Raw genomic sequence first — 14,618 nt, forward strand, 5'->3', positions numbered from 1 at the left:
GAATTAAGTTCTAAAGCTGTGCGCAAAAAAGCCACGTGTACCTAGGAGCTAGGGATGTCAACATCAAGTTTACTTCGTTTGAAAACGAAACTTTTTATACCCTATAATGTAGCTGAATTGGCGTTATTTATAACCCTTTCTTATTAATTTAGCTGAGCCGATTTTAGTCCAAGAATAAATATAAAGACTTCTTCATGACTGACAAATCTGCTATTTGTAAATCTTTTCGTGTCAAAAAATCAGGAGAAATCAGAAGAAAAGTCAACAGCTAAAAATAAAATTGCCGTGTCAACAATTTCAAGTCTAGAATCTAGATTTGCTTTAAACGAGTGTGTCAGCCCTAGCAGCCTGAATAACTGAACGAGGTTAACAATAGTTAAGTGGCCATGAAACATATTCCAGTAACGTAGAGACAATATGTATTAAAATTTCGATACAATGCCGGCTTCGTTATCCAGTTCTATGGTAGGTACTTGAGTACTTACCTCATTATGAACTTTTAACTACCTACATTATAAAAGCAAATTTTTTATCAGCAAACTCAGTACAAATAAATTGCTGAGTTAAAGTAGCCAAATTAATGAATAATAACTAGCTGTCCTGGCAAACGTTTCTTTGCCATATAAAGTACTAGCTGTTGCCCGCGACTTCGTCCGCGTGGACTTCAGTTTATAGCGACCGATGTCAACAAAATTGGTGTCAAAAGCTTTTATAAAAAAAAAAACCCTGGTATCCCTTAAATCAAAACAGCTGTGCAGTGTGCACATATAATATTTCATTTTTTAAAATTAAACTTTATATATTATGCCAAATTTTAAAGCTTATTTAGCCCCCCAATTACACAACTTTACCCATAAACTATTTATCATTGATAGGTTTAAGGTTACGTCACTGTATATAATATTTTAAAGTACTGACTTATTAAATAACGTAAAAAAGAAATAACAATCGAAAAAATCGAAACTCGAATGTATGATGATACCACCTCTTATAGAAAGATGTTGGGCAAGCGTTAGCGCGATGTAAGAGACGCACGGCGCCATCTAGTATGAATTTTTGGAACTAACTTAATTTGAACACATTTTCGTATTTTCACCCCCTTACAACCCTTTTTTCCAGTAAAAAAGTAGCCTATGTCCTTTCTCAGGCTTTAGACTATCAGTATACAAAATTTCATTACAATCGGTTCGGTAGTTTTGGCGTGAAAGCGAAACAGACAGACAGACAGAGATACTTTCGCATTTATAATATTAGTATAGATTTCACTGTTCACGCACAAGATATACCTGCTATCCTGGTCTAGCTGACGTGTAATACCTGTAGCAGCCCATTGGTCGTCCATCACGCGATAATTGCAGCGATTGGCCGCCGATGACGTGATACGCGGTCGAAGCTTCCGTGAGAACCCCTCATACGCACCTACATTCAATTCTGAATTCTCCATCGTTAATTACGCATTGTCCCCTTCACATTTTCACTAAAAATCGCTAACTGCAATTGTAAAAATTTGTAATAATATACGCAAGAAGTCGAGCCAGCTGTTTTTCTTCACTGCCCAAATAAAAGGCCAAACCAAGCCAGCCAAAACACGCAAACATTCGCCCATATTATTTTATTGAAGTGACTAAATAAGTATGTCACCATGGCAACGTCCATCGCTATCCCGTCGCACAAACAATGGTCGCCGTCAGTCTCGAGTTGAAATAATTTACTATTATTTATTCAAAAAATGCACTTATCAATAATATAAAAAGTAGCCAGTGGCCGATTCTCAGATCCACTGAATATGCATATAAAATTTGGTTAAAATTAGTAAAGCCGTTTCGGAGGAGTACGCGGCCTAACATTGTGACACGAGAATTTTATATATCTATACTTATAAAATTACATGTCCTGACTCCTGACTGACTGACTGACTGATTCATCATTGCTGAGCAAAAACTGTTAAGTTACAGCAACGAAATTTGGTGAGTAGGGTTGTTTTATTAAGTAGACACCCACTTAGGAAGGAATTGTGAAAATTTTACCCCGAAGGGGGTGAAATAGGGGTTGAATGTTTGAATGAAAGTCCGTCATTTCTTAAGTTAGAAACATGAAAGTTTATTTTTGAGTTACTGATTAAAAATTAATGGATACGTATTTAAGCGTTTTTGGAAATTCTACCCCCAAGGGGGTGAAATTGGGGTTGAAACTTTGAATGAAAGTCCGTCATTTCTTGAGTTAGAAACATGAAACTTTATTTTTGTGCTACTGCTTAAAAATGAATGGATACGTATTTATGCGTTTCTGGTAATTCTACCCCCAAGGGGGTAAAATTCCGTCATTTCTTAAATTAGAAACATGAAAGTTTATTGACGTTTGCGTTTGACGTTTGCTTAAATAGGGTCCCGTTTTTACCCTTTGTATAAGGAACCACAAAAAGGGGAAAACTATCCATCTTTGTTATTAAGTATAACTATGTTAACGCCGACGAAGTCGCGGGCAACAGCTAGTATAATATAAGATAACTCACGATGTTGTTGTTGAGTGACGTTTCATGTGTTAGGGGGATATTAGATTATCATATATATTGGATCCGAGATCATTGAGTCAATGATATTGGATAATGTAATATAGACATATGATTCATTTCTTCCTTGATCATAGATTTTTGACATTTCATAGAAATAGGTGTTGCCAGTTATTTAATATAAAAAAGAGTTTTTAATTTCTCGTTCGTTAATATGTTTCAAATAATGTATTGTAATTATTTTTCTAATTATATACTTGGATAATCTTGCTGAAATAACAAAAAACAAGCCATATTAAAAATGACAATGTCTTTTGGCAAATCGAATTCTCTGAGATCTAGTAACCCTGACGTCAATACCTGTCAGCGTTAGCGCTCTCCATTGGCTATTGAAACCACTTAAGACGTAAAATAGGACCAATGAAATATGATAATGTAATATGCAGAAATGATCAAATGATCATATATATTGGATCCTATATATGATCATAGAAATGATCATATATAAATGATAATGTAATACCCGCCTTACGGACTACGGTAATGTTTCTTTGGAACTTCATAATATTACATAACTTTCACATAATTTATGCATAAAGAGCTGTATCGTTACTATCATTCATATTGTACGGTGCTTTCATAATAATTAGAACCAGTAGCGTAACTAAACTCTTGAAAGTAAACACTCGGTTATCTAAAATTACGTCGGTGTGAGAAAGTGTATGACGTCACACCGAGCGTTCACCCTTGCCCCAGTAACCTAGAAGGACCTGAACAAAATCCCTCAATTGGACCTAAAACCAGGCCATATTTATGCTTGTTTTGCTCTAAAATTGCTTTCGAATGCTCTATAATCTAAACTAGAACTGCGCCAATTTCGGCTGCCCTGTGGTTTACTTATTTTGTTCCCTTCATAAGTCATAACATCCCTTATATTTGCGCTCCATTTCTTCGGGATGGATTAACCTGCGTTATTATTAAGAAACCTTATTTATGGCGGCATAATTTTGACAGATATTAACTTAGTGACGAGAATTTTGCCAAACAAACATCTCTAGCAAGAAGGGAATATACCATAATACAGGCTTCTTCAAGCAAAAAACAGTTTTTGTTTCTTTGTTGCCGATCCCATGGATACGGTAATCGTTTTGGTACCTTTTTCAATAATGTCAAAAGGCCTGTAGAAAGCTAACGTCAAACTTATCATGTTGTCTAGAAGCCATCACGGTTAGCATAGGTTTATTTAACCGAAGTTACTAAACTAACACCAAATATCCGATCAAACAAGCAAGAATCGGAAAATCCAGAACGAACTCGCGTAAAACCCTCACATATTCCCAACAGGCGGAGGTAACACCTAAATCCTGTATCAACATTTTAGTCACGATCCACTTGGGATTTGAGTTACGCTAGTTCTTAAAACGTCTATGATTAAATCTAGAGTTCTAGATGGTTAGATCATATGATAAGCTGCGATGTTGTTGGAAGTTGGATCTTTATCGGATGTGTCACTTGCCTGCTCGATAATGGAACTGGTACTTGTGATTGTAGAATATTCTTCGTAGCCTCCTGATTTTTTTACCTCTTGTATTTGAAATTATCTTGAATGTATACAAATTATGGTAGGCAAAACTATGTCGGTCGTATTATTCATAGTACCAGTGCAGTAGTACTAATAACATAGTAAAAGGAAGCGATGAAAGTTATCATCATACAAAGGCACCGCGCGCGGCTTGTATATGTGCGCCATAGTATCAATGAGTCGCGTCGCCACGTACGGCACACAACAAAATCTCGGCGGTACGAGCCTAGTAAAACTGGCCGAGATTTTGTTGTGTGCCGTACGTGGCGACGCATTGATACTATGGCGCACACATACAAGCCGCGCGCGGCGCCTTTGTATGAAGATTACTTACTTCCCCTCCTTTTACTATGCTAATAATCTGAATGTTACCTCTTCACGCTTCACCCGGGAAAGGATTATGGATACTTTTAATCCCAAAAAATTACGGTTTTCGCGCGATAAACGACTTCGGTGCAACGGAGTTGCGGGCTACTCTTAATCGGATTAAAGTTATATCACAAACAGTTTAGTCCCAATAAAACGTCGTAACATTTAAACACATGAGGAAATACGAAATATTTCTAGTATAATAGTACTTGCAATGCAGCAAAAAAGGCTCTTCGCTAGCTCTTCACACGTTCCATCATAGTCGGGCACGGTTGTCATCATAATCGTATCATCATAAAAACCACCCACGACCCTCACAATCCCATACTTATATAGCGGTATAATATACGGGCCCATTTACCCCATGTTTTCTCATCTAGGATGATTTTACGATGCACGTAGAGACCAGATTGACACTTTTGTGTGTCGCACGAACGCTGCTTCGGAGTGCCTCTATTACGAACTCATCCAAGTAAAATATTCGAAACAAAAAAGCGGGAGAGCCATGTTTCGTACCTATACATTATAATACCACAGTCTTTTTGAAAGTCGGCGTGAAACAATTCTTGCGTTGTTTTATCAAAGGTTCTCCAGGCCTGGGGTTATGGGATTTTGAGGAAAAGGCATATTTTGCGACCCGTCTGTAACACCAGAGGTATCAATAGTCAAAAATTTGACTATTGATACCTCTGGTGTTACAGGGTCGTTCTATTTTTTCGGTCCCATTTGGCCATTTTTGTAGAATCATTTTTTTTTTAAGATATTACGACAAAATTTTGTATTTAGGCTTGTATACGTATACTTACTCTGATCAATGAATTGCCTTAGTCTGCCATTTATATTTACGATATAAATAGATGGATGGTGATGATGCAACAGACGGATATGAAAATCGATAAGATGGAAATTTAAAGGATTGGATGGAAATGAAAAATAGTTATATGGAAGCGAAAAAAATTAAGGAATTTCATGTTAGTTATAAACAGAATACTTATTATTGTTTTATTTCTATGAGTAATAAGATCAGTGTTATTATTTAAGTCAGCTCTACAAAAAAAATAACTAAAATATAATAATTTTGTTAAAAAGTAAGAAACAAGTCATACATTACTATTTTATCTTATATCTTTAAACGAGCAATTCTTGTTAGTAAACTAAAGTTTACTAAAGTGGGCGCAAAATTGCATAGAACTGCGATTTGTGAAACTATTTATTTCTATTATTTAATCTATATTATTTCAAAATAATCACATATTTAGTTTCATTATGAGATTAACATGAATAATACTATTCGGAGATATATTTTCCATGAAAATGTGTGCTCGTCGGTTCATTGAAGGCTCCAGAAGCATATCTTTGACAGCGCGTTTTACAATATCTATATAGAGTTCCACAATCCACAAGCTAGGTCAAAATCTTTGTTTTGAACGTCAGTGACTTCTCCTAAGTAAATATTGTCTCAGACGTAATTAAGCCCCCCTTTTCTATCTAATGGCAGATAACAGTGTTGAGACAGACAACGAACCCCCAAAATAGAACCATTCAAGTAAACCAACTGATGATGAAGCAATCCATTCTCTGTTTTTGAGATTAGCGGTAATTTGGTACATAATGACTCGCAGCAAGAAATATTAAAATGGAATGTAATATATAGATAAGATTTGGACAAAATCTGTTATAAAATACTAAATAATACCAAAAAAATCGGAAAATTGGTTTAAAAATCGGAAGTAATGGATGGGAATTAAGTGGATGGAAATGAAGTTTTGACATTTAATTAAATTTTTTGTTGCATTCTTATATTTTTCAAAAGCCCTGCAACATATCTTTACAAGGTATTTCAATAGCTTTTATCATAATGTATTATAAAAATCACTAGCAACAAAAGTCATTTAAATAGGCAATGGATGGTAATGAAGGCTTACCCGTGACAAAACGACAATTTGCAACTAAAAATTAAATTTTCTCCGAGAAACAATGCGCACATCTTATCTCTCCTATAATGTATGGCAGACATGGGCGTGGGGGTTCCGAAACATGTTTGCACGTAGATCTACAGATGCAGATTTGGTCAAAAACATAAAAACCATTTGCTCGGAACGATATGAAAAATTTCGCGTGACAAAATTAAAACCTGCATTCTCTCAATGTTGCACATGCACAAGTTCATTCTTATGTTTAAAATGGTTAATATGAGTATTTAAGCTAATGTTCCAGTACAAAACATAATAAGATTAATTACGAAAACTCTAAGAAAATTGTGTCTAAGCTTAGCAATCTGGGAACGTATGAGCGTTGGAAATGAAATTTTGGCTATTTGATGTTTAATATCTTTTTGATTAATTATCTTACGGTAATACACAATACGTGGGAAAGTAGAACACTATAGCCTTAACATTTTAAAAGTATTTTATCGAAAAAATTCATTTCGTAAATTTCAAATTTTGACCCCGAAAGCAAATGGGACCGAAAAAATAGAACCACCCCATTGGTAAAAACGCCGCAATATAAAGTCAATATTTCAGTTGATCAACTGCTGCAACATAAGTTTTATACTATTACTTCTAAATTATACAGGCAAATGACAAGAAACGAGTTAGGCAATAAATCCAATGCAGTGGAATGCTTGGTGTGAACCAAGGGCGGGAAGCGTTTTATTTGGTAAAAATATTCATTTATTCGTTCCGAAAAAAAACTGATATTTCTTAGTGTTTCTTAGCATGTCACTGGTTTAGCATGTCAATATTTTGTGGATTGGTAAGTGGTAACTGGCGAAGCGTCAGAAAGTATACACTATACACCAATACGCGAGTATTTCCCGCGACACGTTCAAAATTAAATGCGCTTTGAATTCCTTTAGCTAGCATTCTATCAGCTTTATTCAATACTAGCGGCCCGCCCCGGCTTCGCACGGTTGGACATTGATTTTAAATATATTTTTTTTCAATCTTTATTTCTTAGTCAATCTTTATGTTAAGCAGAACATAAAAATGGTTTACACTATTTACCCTGTAACTACTATATTATAATTATTATACACATTTTTATTGTATTTTTTTATATTTTAAGTGTTATGATTGATTATTAATTCAAAAATAATAGTCATTCAAAACGTAATGAATTAATGAAGCACTATAATATTATCCCATCAATGAAGTGGCACCCGGCTGTCGCATTTAAACTATTATATTATAAATCTATTGTGTCTGCGATTCCCATGATCGAGGGAATAATAATTAATATTAACGTGGACTCTCCGGGCGAGCACACCCGCGCGGCGCGCCTTGACGACGCCCAATTCGCAACGTGCAGCAGAAATCGTAATATTTTAATTTCGCCATAACATTAAAACCAAACGTCCAATTTGAATCATTCAAAGACCAAATATTATCTACATTAACTGTACTTAGTAATGAAATAATTTATTTTGATAAGAATTAATGCCATGAGTAAAATAAAGGCATTTACATGTAGTCCAAAAACATATCAAGATTTTTTAATAAAAAAATGGTGATTGTGCCTCACTCAACATAGATAGGTATAGTGTGTCGCGGACTTTTTTGTAGATATTTAAAAGATCTACAATTACTTAGAACATTTTATGGTTCTATCTTTTATTAGGCAGTGTACGCGAAAAAAGTAACATTTCTGGTTGATTTTTTACATCTTGCGTCCGAAAATCCCAAATATCTTACGGAACCCTATTTTTTTCCAAAATAAAATTTAGCCTATGTTCAGCAGAATTAATGTAGGATTCCAATGGTAAAAGAATCTTTCAAATCGGTCCAGTAGTTTCGGAGCCTATTCAAGACAAACAAACAATCAAATCTTTCCTCTTTATAATAGTAGTGTAGAAGTGTAGATCTGCAAAGGACTTCTTATCACTTGTCATTTAACAGTCACACGGCTTGCATTATATTAGCACCTTGCATTTTAATGGTAGGATCAGAAGATTCAGAAGACGAGTTCGAAATTTCTGCCGTTACCAAATCGTTTGTGGAAACGGTCAAGAAACTCTACACCTCATCACTTGCACAAATCAACGTAGGCCCGCACCCAGTGGCGGATTTACAAATTTTCCGCCTGTAGGCTATTCAATTTTTACCGCCCCTATATAACTGACCTTTGAAATTCAATACGTTAGTTTAGTTCGCAATCATATCCTACCAAAAACATTTTTTGAAATTTTTTGCTGATACGAATACACAAGGTTTTTCACTGTGCGGTAACGAAACGGCGAAGCCATACATATTTACTGGTATGTAGAATTTGTTTAAGTTAGGGTCAGTAGAGTTAGGCCGTGTAGTAGATTTGACTTGACTCTACATGAGATCTCATATCTTTTTCACAGAGTAAACCGTAAACCTTATATTGTGGTCATCTCGGCAATATTGTACAATTAAATGTTTCTGGTGGGATTTTTTATTTCTGTAAGATAAAAAATGGGGCTAAATTTGCCGCCCTAGGCTCCAGCCTACTTAGCCTATTGGTAAATCCGCCACAGCCCGCACTGCAAACACCGACCGTTATTGACTTGCGAAACCATGTGAAATGTGATTCATTATTCACTTGCTTTGACTCGTACATGATATATCGCTATCTTAATCTCGCTATCTCCTTATATCAAAATTAATAATCCTATAAAATGCGAAAAAAGAAGACGCCATCCATACAAAATACATATTATTGTAAATTCGAAAGTGTGTCTGTCTGTCTGTTACCTCTTCATGCTCAAACCGCTGAACCGCCGCTGGTTCGGAGATAATTTTAGTCCCGAAGAAGACAGGATACCTTTAATCCCGGTAAAATTAATGTAATGAATTTTGGCGCAGCGGAGTTGAGACTTGCGAGTTGCGGGCATGATTTAGTTCCTTACAAAATTCTAGAGTAGATATATTTTAGGATTTTTCATTACTTTGTAGGGCAGGGCAGGGTCGCGGTCGTGTATCCCGCGTATCCCGTGGCTCTGCCTAAAGCCACAGAATACTTACATAATATTAGTACAACTAAAGCGGAAAAGCAAGAACTTCGAACACCATTGGATTTTTAGTACTGGATTTTTGGTACTGTACTTGTACTTACGCATCCCTGCCTGCTGGGATACGTAAACTGTACATTTCCCCAACGAAAAATAAGTCTCTTTTACTACCATAATTGTAAAATGCTAGATTGAACATACTGCAGACCTTCATGGAAATATTTTAGCTGTACTCTTCGTTAAAAACGATACTAGTAGTAAATTAGGAATTTCACGGAAACCGTACATTTTTCCGCAAAAACAGCCTATGTCCCTTATTATGACTACGTAAGTCTATTCTTCATGTATGCCAAATAACATAAAAATTGCTCCAGTAGTTCTAAAGATAATAAGCAATTTCAAATAATTTCCCTCGTTTTTTCTACATTTTCCTCTATTTCTTCGCTCCTATTAGTCTTAGCGTGATAAAATATAGCCTATAGCCTTCCTCTTCCTGAAAGAATTTTTTAAACTGGACCAGTAGTTGCTGAGATTAGCGCGTTCAAACAAACAAACTCTTCCGCTTTATAATATTAAAATAAAAAGTATAGATTATAGATATAATAAAGGGTCCGCAAATTCTAGAATATATCATATAATATTGATGTTTAAAAGGCAGAAAGTGCTTTTACTAGACACTAAATTACATTTATAACACAGAAAAAATAACCATTAAAATAGCAACATGAAATGTTGAATCATTTTTTATCAAGGCAATAAATTCTTAATTTCTGATAGAAACAAGGCCGTACAGGTTAATTTTATTTTTCATTTAAAACTATTTAGCCGCGGCCACATGCACATGATAATGCTAAACCTCAAGATAATGTGAATTTATATTTTGGGCTGAAATAAGTCATTAGCCTTTTGCATAGGTTAGTAATATTTTTTATTTTTATTCATAATTAGTAGGGATATTATATATACTATCTGAGTCATGGACATAGGATTGTTATAACTTATAAGCGACAAAAAAGTTTACAGTTCACATGTGATAAATGAGTGAACAGCAGGCAACATCAAATAAATTGTAAATAAAAGTTCTTTGTCTCTTAATGTTACTTTGTAAATGTATAATTTGAAAAGCAGATAAGTACTTGTCTAAATGTTTCTAATACAAGCTTGACCTTGATTTGTAATAAAGATAAGAAACATTGTTTTAATTTTAACATAGTAAATTATAACTCAATTCCCATGTTGAATCACACAAAGTCATGGGAACTGCATTGTTTTTGTACAATAGAATTTGGATTTTATACACCTAAATCATTATTTAAATAACTTTGATATTACCATGGTCATAATATAAGGGAATCACTCTACTAATAATAAAAACTGAGGAAAAGTAACTCCGTCAAAAAACATGCTCCACAATACTTGTCAAAAAAGTGTACCGTAGGTACACATTTCAATACATTTACATTATTTAGATGACCTTGAGCAGTACTAGGCTGATGTTACATGACAGATCAAAAGGAACCAAATTTAAAACGGTAATAGTATGGGAGTTACGATTCCTTAGTTTTTATTATTCGTAGGAATCACTTATTTTTTTAATAAGATAAAGAATGATTAACCAATTTTGCAGTGTCTTTAGAGATTTCTACTTATGATCTTAAGGCAAACACTTTAGATGTAATTGTCAAAAATATAAAATAGCATTTAAGAAAAAGTTTTATTTAGCATTATTTTTATCTGGGAAGAGATAGCTGACACAAAGTTTTGCCTGATACTCTATACACTAATATAAAGCAGCCTATGTGCAAATCACGCTAGCTGCGTCTGGTATCAAGCCATTTGCTACTTTTTGACATAAAAATCATAAGTATGCATAATATTTTCAGAAACTTGCATATTTGTAGTGGTAAAGGATATATCTAGCATTGCATGTTTTAGATCTTTTTATCCAGGTGTTATTTGATATCTAAGCTATAAAAATACTAGTACAGTTACATTGAATAAAAGTTAACTCACCTCCTCAATTTCCTTGTGAAACTTGATAGGTCTTAGCAAATAGAACTGAGCAGCAAAGTATATAAAGTTTATCACTATAAATGCACTATTCCACACGACAGCGTCCAGGTAACACTCGATGCTCCACGCCCAGAGTCCGGAGAAGGTGCAGCCGAGGATCAGGGCTACTCGGAGCCAGATTAAGCCACTCGGGGTGTGCGGGGCTAGGAACGACAGCAGGAAGAAAACATTGGCCGCCTGGAAGAACACGTGGTTCACAGGGCGCCACTTGGGGCAGTGGTTGAGGTACAGGTCCCACATCGACGGCCGCTCCTGCACCGTCACGTTCACGAAGTCCGCCACCGACGGCCGGACCGTCGGCGTCTCCGGCAGCCCCATGTCCGTCGTCCCGACGTCACTCTCGGTCGTCTCCGGAGTCACGTTCTGCAAGCCGATCATCCCGATCGCTAAGGCACTTAGAAACAACATAGTCCCACCTACAATTCTTTTCCAGTTTGCGCATCGATGTTTTCCCGAGGACGTTTTGCATTGGCGCGCTATTATTTTCTTTCACTCGCTTCTCGCTGTTTCAAAATTTAATTTAACTTTGGTTTTTCACTTTTTGCAATGTCTGTTTACCTGCACCACTGTGATTTCAGTCGCGATTATTTTATTTCGTTTGCCGTTAAGTTAAAAAGCATTAAAGGAATTATCGCAAAATTATTCGTAAATTTTAAACTCGATCAATCGTTGAATTTAAAAATACTGAAAAATAAATCATTAAAAACAGTGCAGCAAACAATCGAAGCGCACAGAATGACATTTATCAAGATTCAAGCGATCGGTGACATTAGTTTTTTTTTCATGACATTTACTTGACACATGACTTTACTTCTTTTAAAATATTACGCCTCCAGTCCACCGACGAGTGACGACTAACGACGCGACGCGACGTTGCGAACTGCGAAATAGCGGTGAACCGATTTAGCGCGGACGCGCACTAGCGCCGCGGCGGCGGCCATCGAGATATATCGTAAATTCGTTTGAAGCCGCCAGAGACGACGCGCACCTGGCCGCAACGACGCGACCATAGATAAAGTATTGACGCGACCTGCGGCCGCAGCATACTTTCGATGGCACCCGCGGCCTGGCCGCTAAAGTACGCCCACGATAACTTTGCGCGCGGCTGAACGATAACTTTTCGTCGGGCCGCCGTATTTACTTATTAATCGATACGCCTATTCCGACTATGATGGTTATTCTGGTATGTTGAAATAAAAATCATGAAAAACTTTTATTTATCTGACTGAAAAATATTTTGTTTTCAACACTTCATTTTGCGCAGAGTAGGTAATAAACAAGTTTTTAATTCTCACTTGACAGGAAAATTGACGTTTATTTTATCTTCTGGGTACGCCCATGCTTGAGACGATACCATTGGACGATCTGCGTGTATCGTCCAAACTCCAATTCAAATCCAATGTCGTCCCATAGCACGAAGCATCGTGAGTCGAGAGTCGAGACTCGTGACGATAGACGCATGTGCGGCCGCGGCATAATGATTATAAGATTAATTATGGTGAAAAGAAAGGTTGTTCTAATAAATAAAAGAAAACGAAGAAGAAAATATGTCTGCACTCTGCACTCTGCATTTTATCTGCATTTGGCATTGACTTTTATAAGTGGACTCGGCATAATGGTCTCTACCAAATCAAAATACTGTGGCCGGTCCGCCATTTTATGTTCCGGTTCTCCGAGGTACATAAACTGTCAAAGTGTCGTATTATAGGGATGTCGAAATTGAAAGAAAATGTCGATATATCGATACATCCATATTTAAAAAAATATCAATATCGGTCTCGATATATCGCGAAAAAAATAGGCACTTGAAATGTTCACAAAATACTCAGTTGTATACATACTTTAATAATAATAATAATTGATGGTAAAATTAAAATAAACTGTAAACACTTCGTGCGCGAGTACAACTAGTATTTGTCCGATTTTTTGGTAATTTTTGCCCGATATCAATAATGGCAACTTAAATAATAATTTATAAACTTAAAATAAATTAAATAGTTTAATTAAAATTAAGGAGGCTCCTATATAAAAAAAAAACATATTTGCCTAATACGTAGAGACATAATAGGCAAAAATGATATTTTTTTTATATAATATAAAAATAATCATTTTTGATATCAATATATAATATAACAGGACGCTCATGTTAGTTTATCGATGTCCTCGACAAATATCAACCGAGTGTCCCATCACTATAGACCGCCATGTTTAGTTCTTGGCAATATGGCGCTGGCCACACTTTTTTGTAGTTATGTCGCCTCCATCTGTTTCCTTATTCATTGGCATTTGGTACTACCACAGAATATAATTTATATTGGTTAGTAGTACGTACTACTAATATTATATATTCTGTGTCTACATTATTTTTAATTTATGTAATACTAACCAATGGACCACACTGTAGTCTGAAATAAAGATATTTGAATTTGAATTATTTTGACAGAACTGTCAGAAACTGTAAAAAAGGCAGTGTTGCCAACTTAGTGGAATTTCCACTAGATCTGGTGGTTTAGACGTACCTTTCGGCGGGAAAAATTTGGTTTTAGTGGCTAGTGGAGTTCTTAGTGGATTAGATTATTTAAGTAAGTGGTATCTTCGACGTTAATCCACTAGTTTTTTTTATTATGTTTCTAATCCTTGAAGACGCACACTGGAAACCTAATTCTATTATTATTATCTTTATTCGTTTTGCTGCATTCTAACGCTGATATAGAGCGATTATTTAGCATGATGAATGTTGTCAAGACTTAACAGAGAAACCGGATGAAGTTTGATCGCCTTTCTTTCGTGCAAGGTTAGCACGCGAAGGCAAATGCTGTAATAACAACTTAATACCAAATACCGTATAACAAAAATTAGAACTAAAGAAATTTATACTTCACAAACTGAACAAGTAAATGACAATGATTCCTCTAAAGACATTCATCTTTACTCTTTAGTTAAGTACCTATCTTATACATAGGTACATAGGTAACTAAAGTTTTCCTTTTTGTAGTAACAAAAATAATAATAATGACGTTGTTGTTGTATTATTTTCAAATTATATTCAGATAGGTTGTTGTTGTCTTTACGTTATTTAGTGGAATTCTGGTGGTTTGAGAGGCCAT

General features: G+C 35.5%; 1 protein-coding gene across 3 annotated transcripts in view; it reads right to left on the reverse strand.

Annotated features, from left to right (window-relative positions):
* LOC121733581 (blood vessel epicardial substance-like) overlaps positions 1 to 12,234 on the reverse strand; it is a 54,335-nt gene extending 42,101 nt beyond the window's left edge. For all 3 annotated transcript variants that reach the window (XR_006036580.1, XM_042123876.1, XM_042123877.1), the window contains exon 1: positions 11,452 to 12,234. Coding sequence is in view for 2 of the 3 variants with exons in the window: in XM_042123876.1 (XP_041979810.1) it covers positions 11,452 to 11,919 (468 nt within the window). In the remaining variant the exon portion in view is untranslated. The remainder of the gene's footprint in view (positions 1 to 11,451) is intronic.
* Between the last annotated feature and the right edge of the window lie 2,384 nt (positions 12,235 to 14,618).

Source organism: Aricia agestis, chromosome 14, assembly GCF_905147365.1.
Source record: "Aricia agestis chromosome 14, ilAriAges1.1, whole genome shotgun sequence".
In the NCBI taxonomy this organism is placed as follows: Eukaryota; Metazoa; Arthropoda; class Insecta; order Lepidoptera; family Lycaenidae; genus Aricia; species Aricia agestis.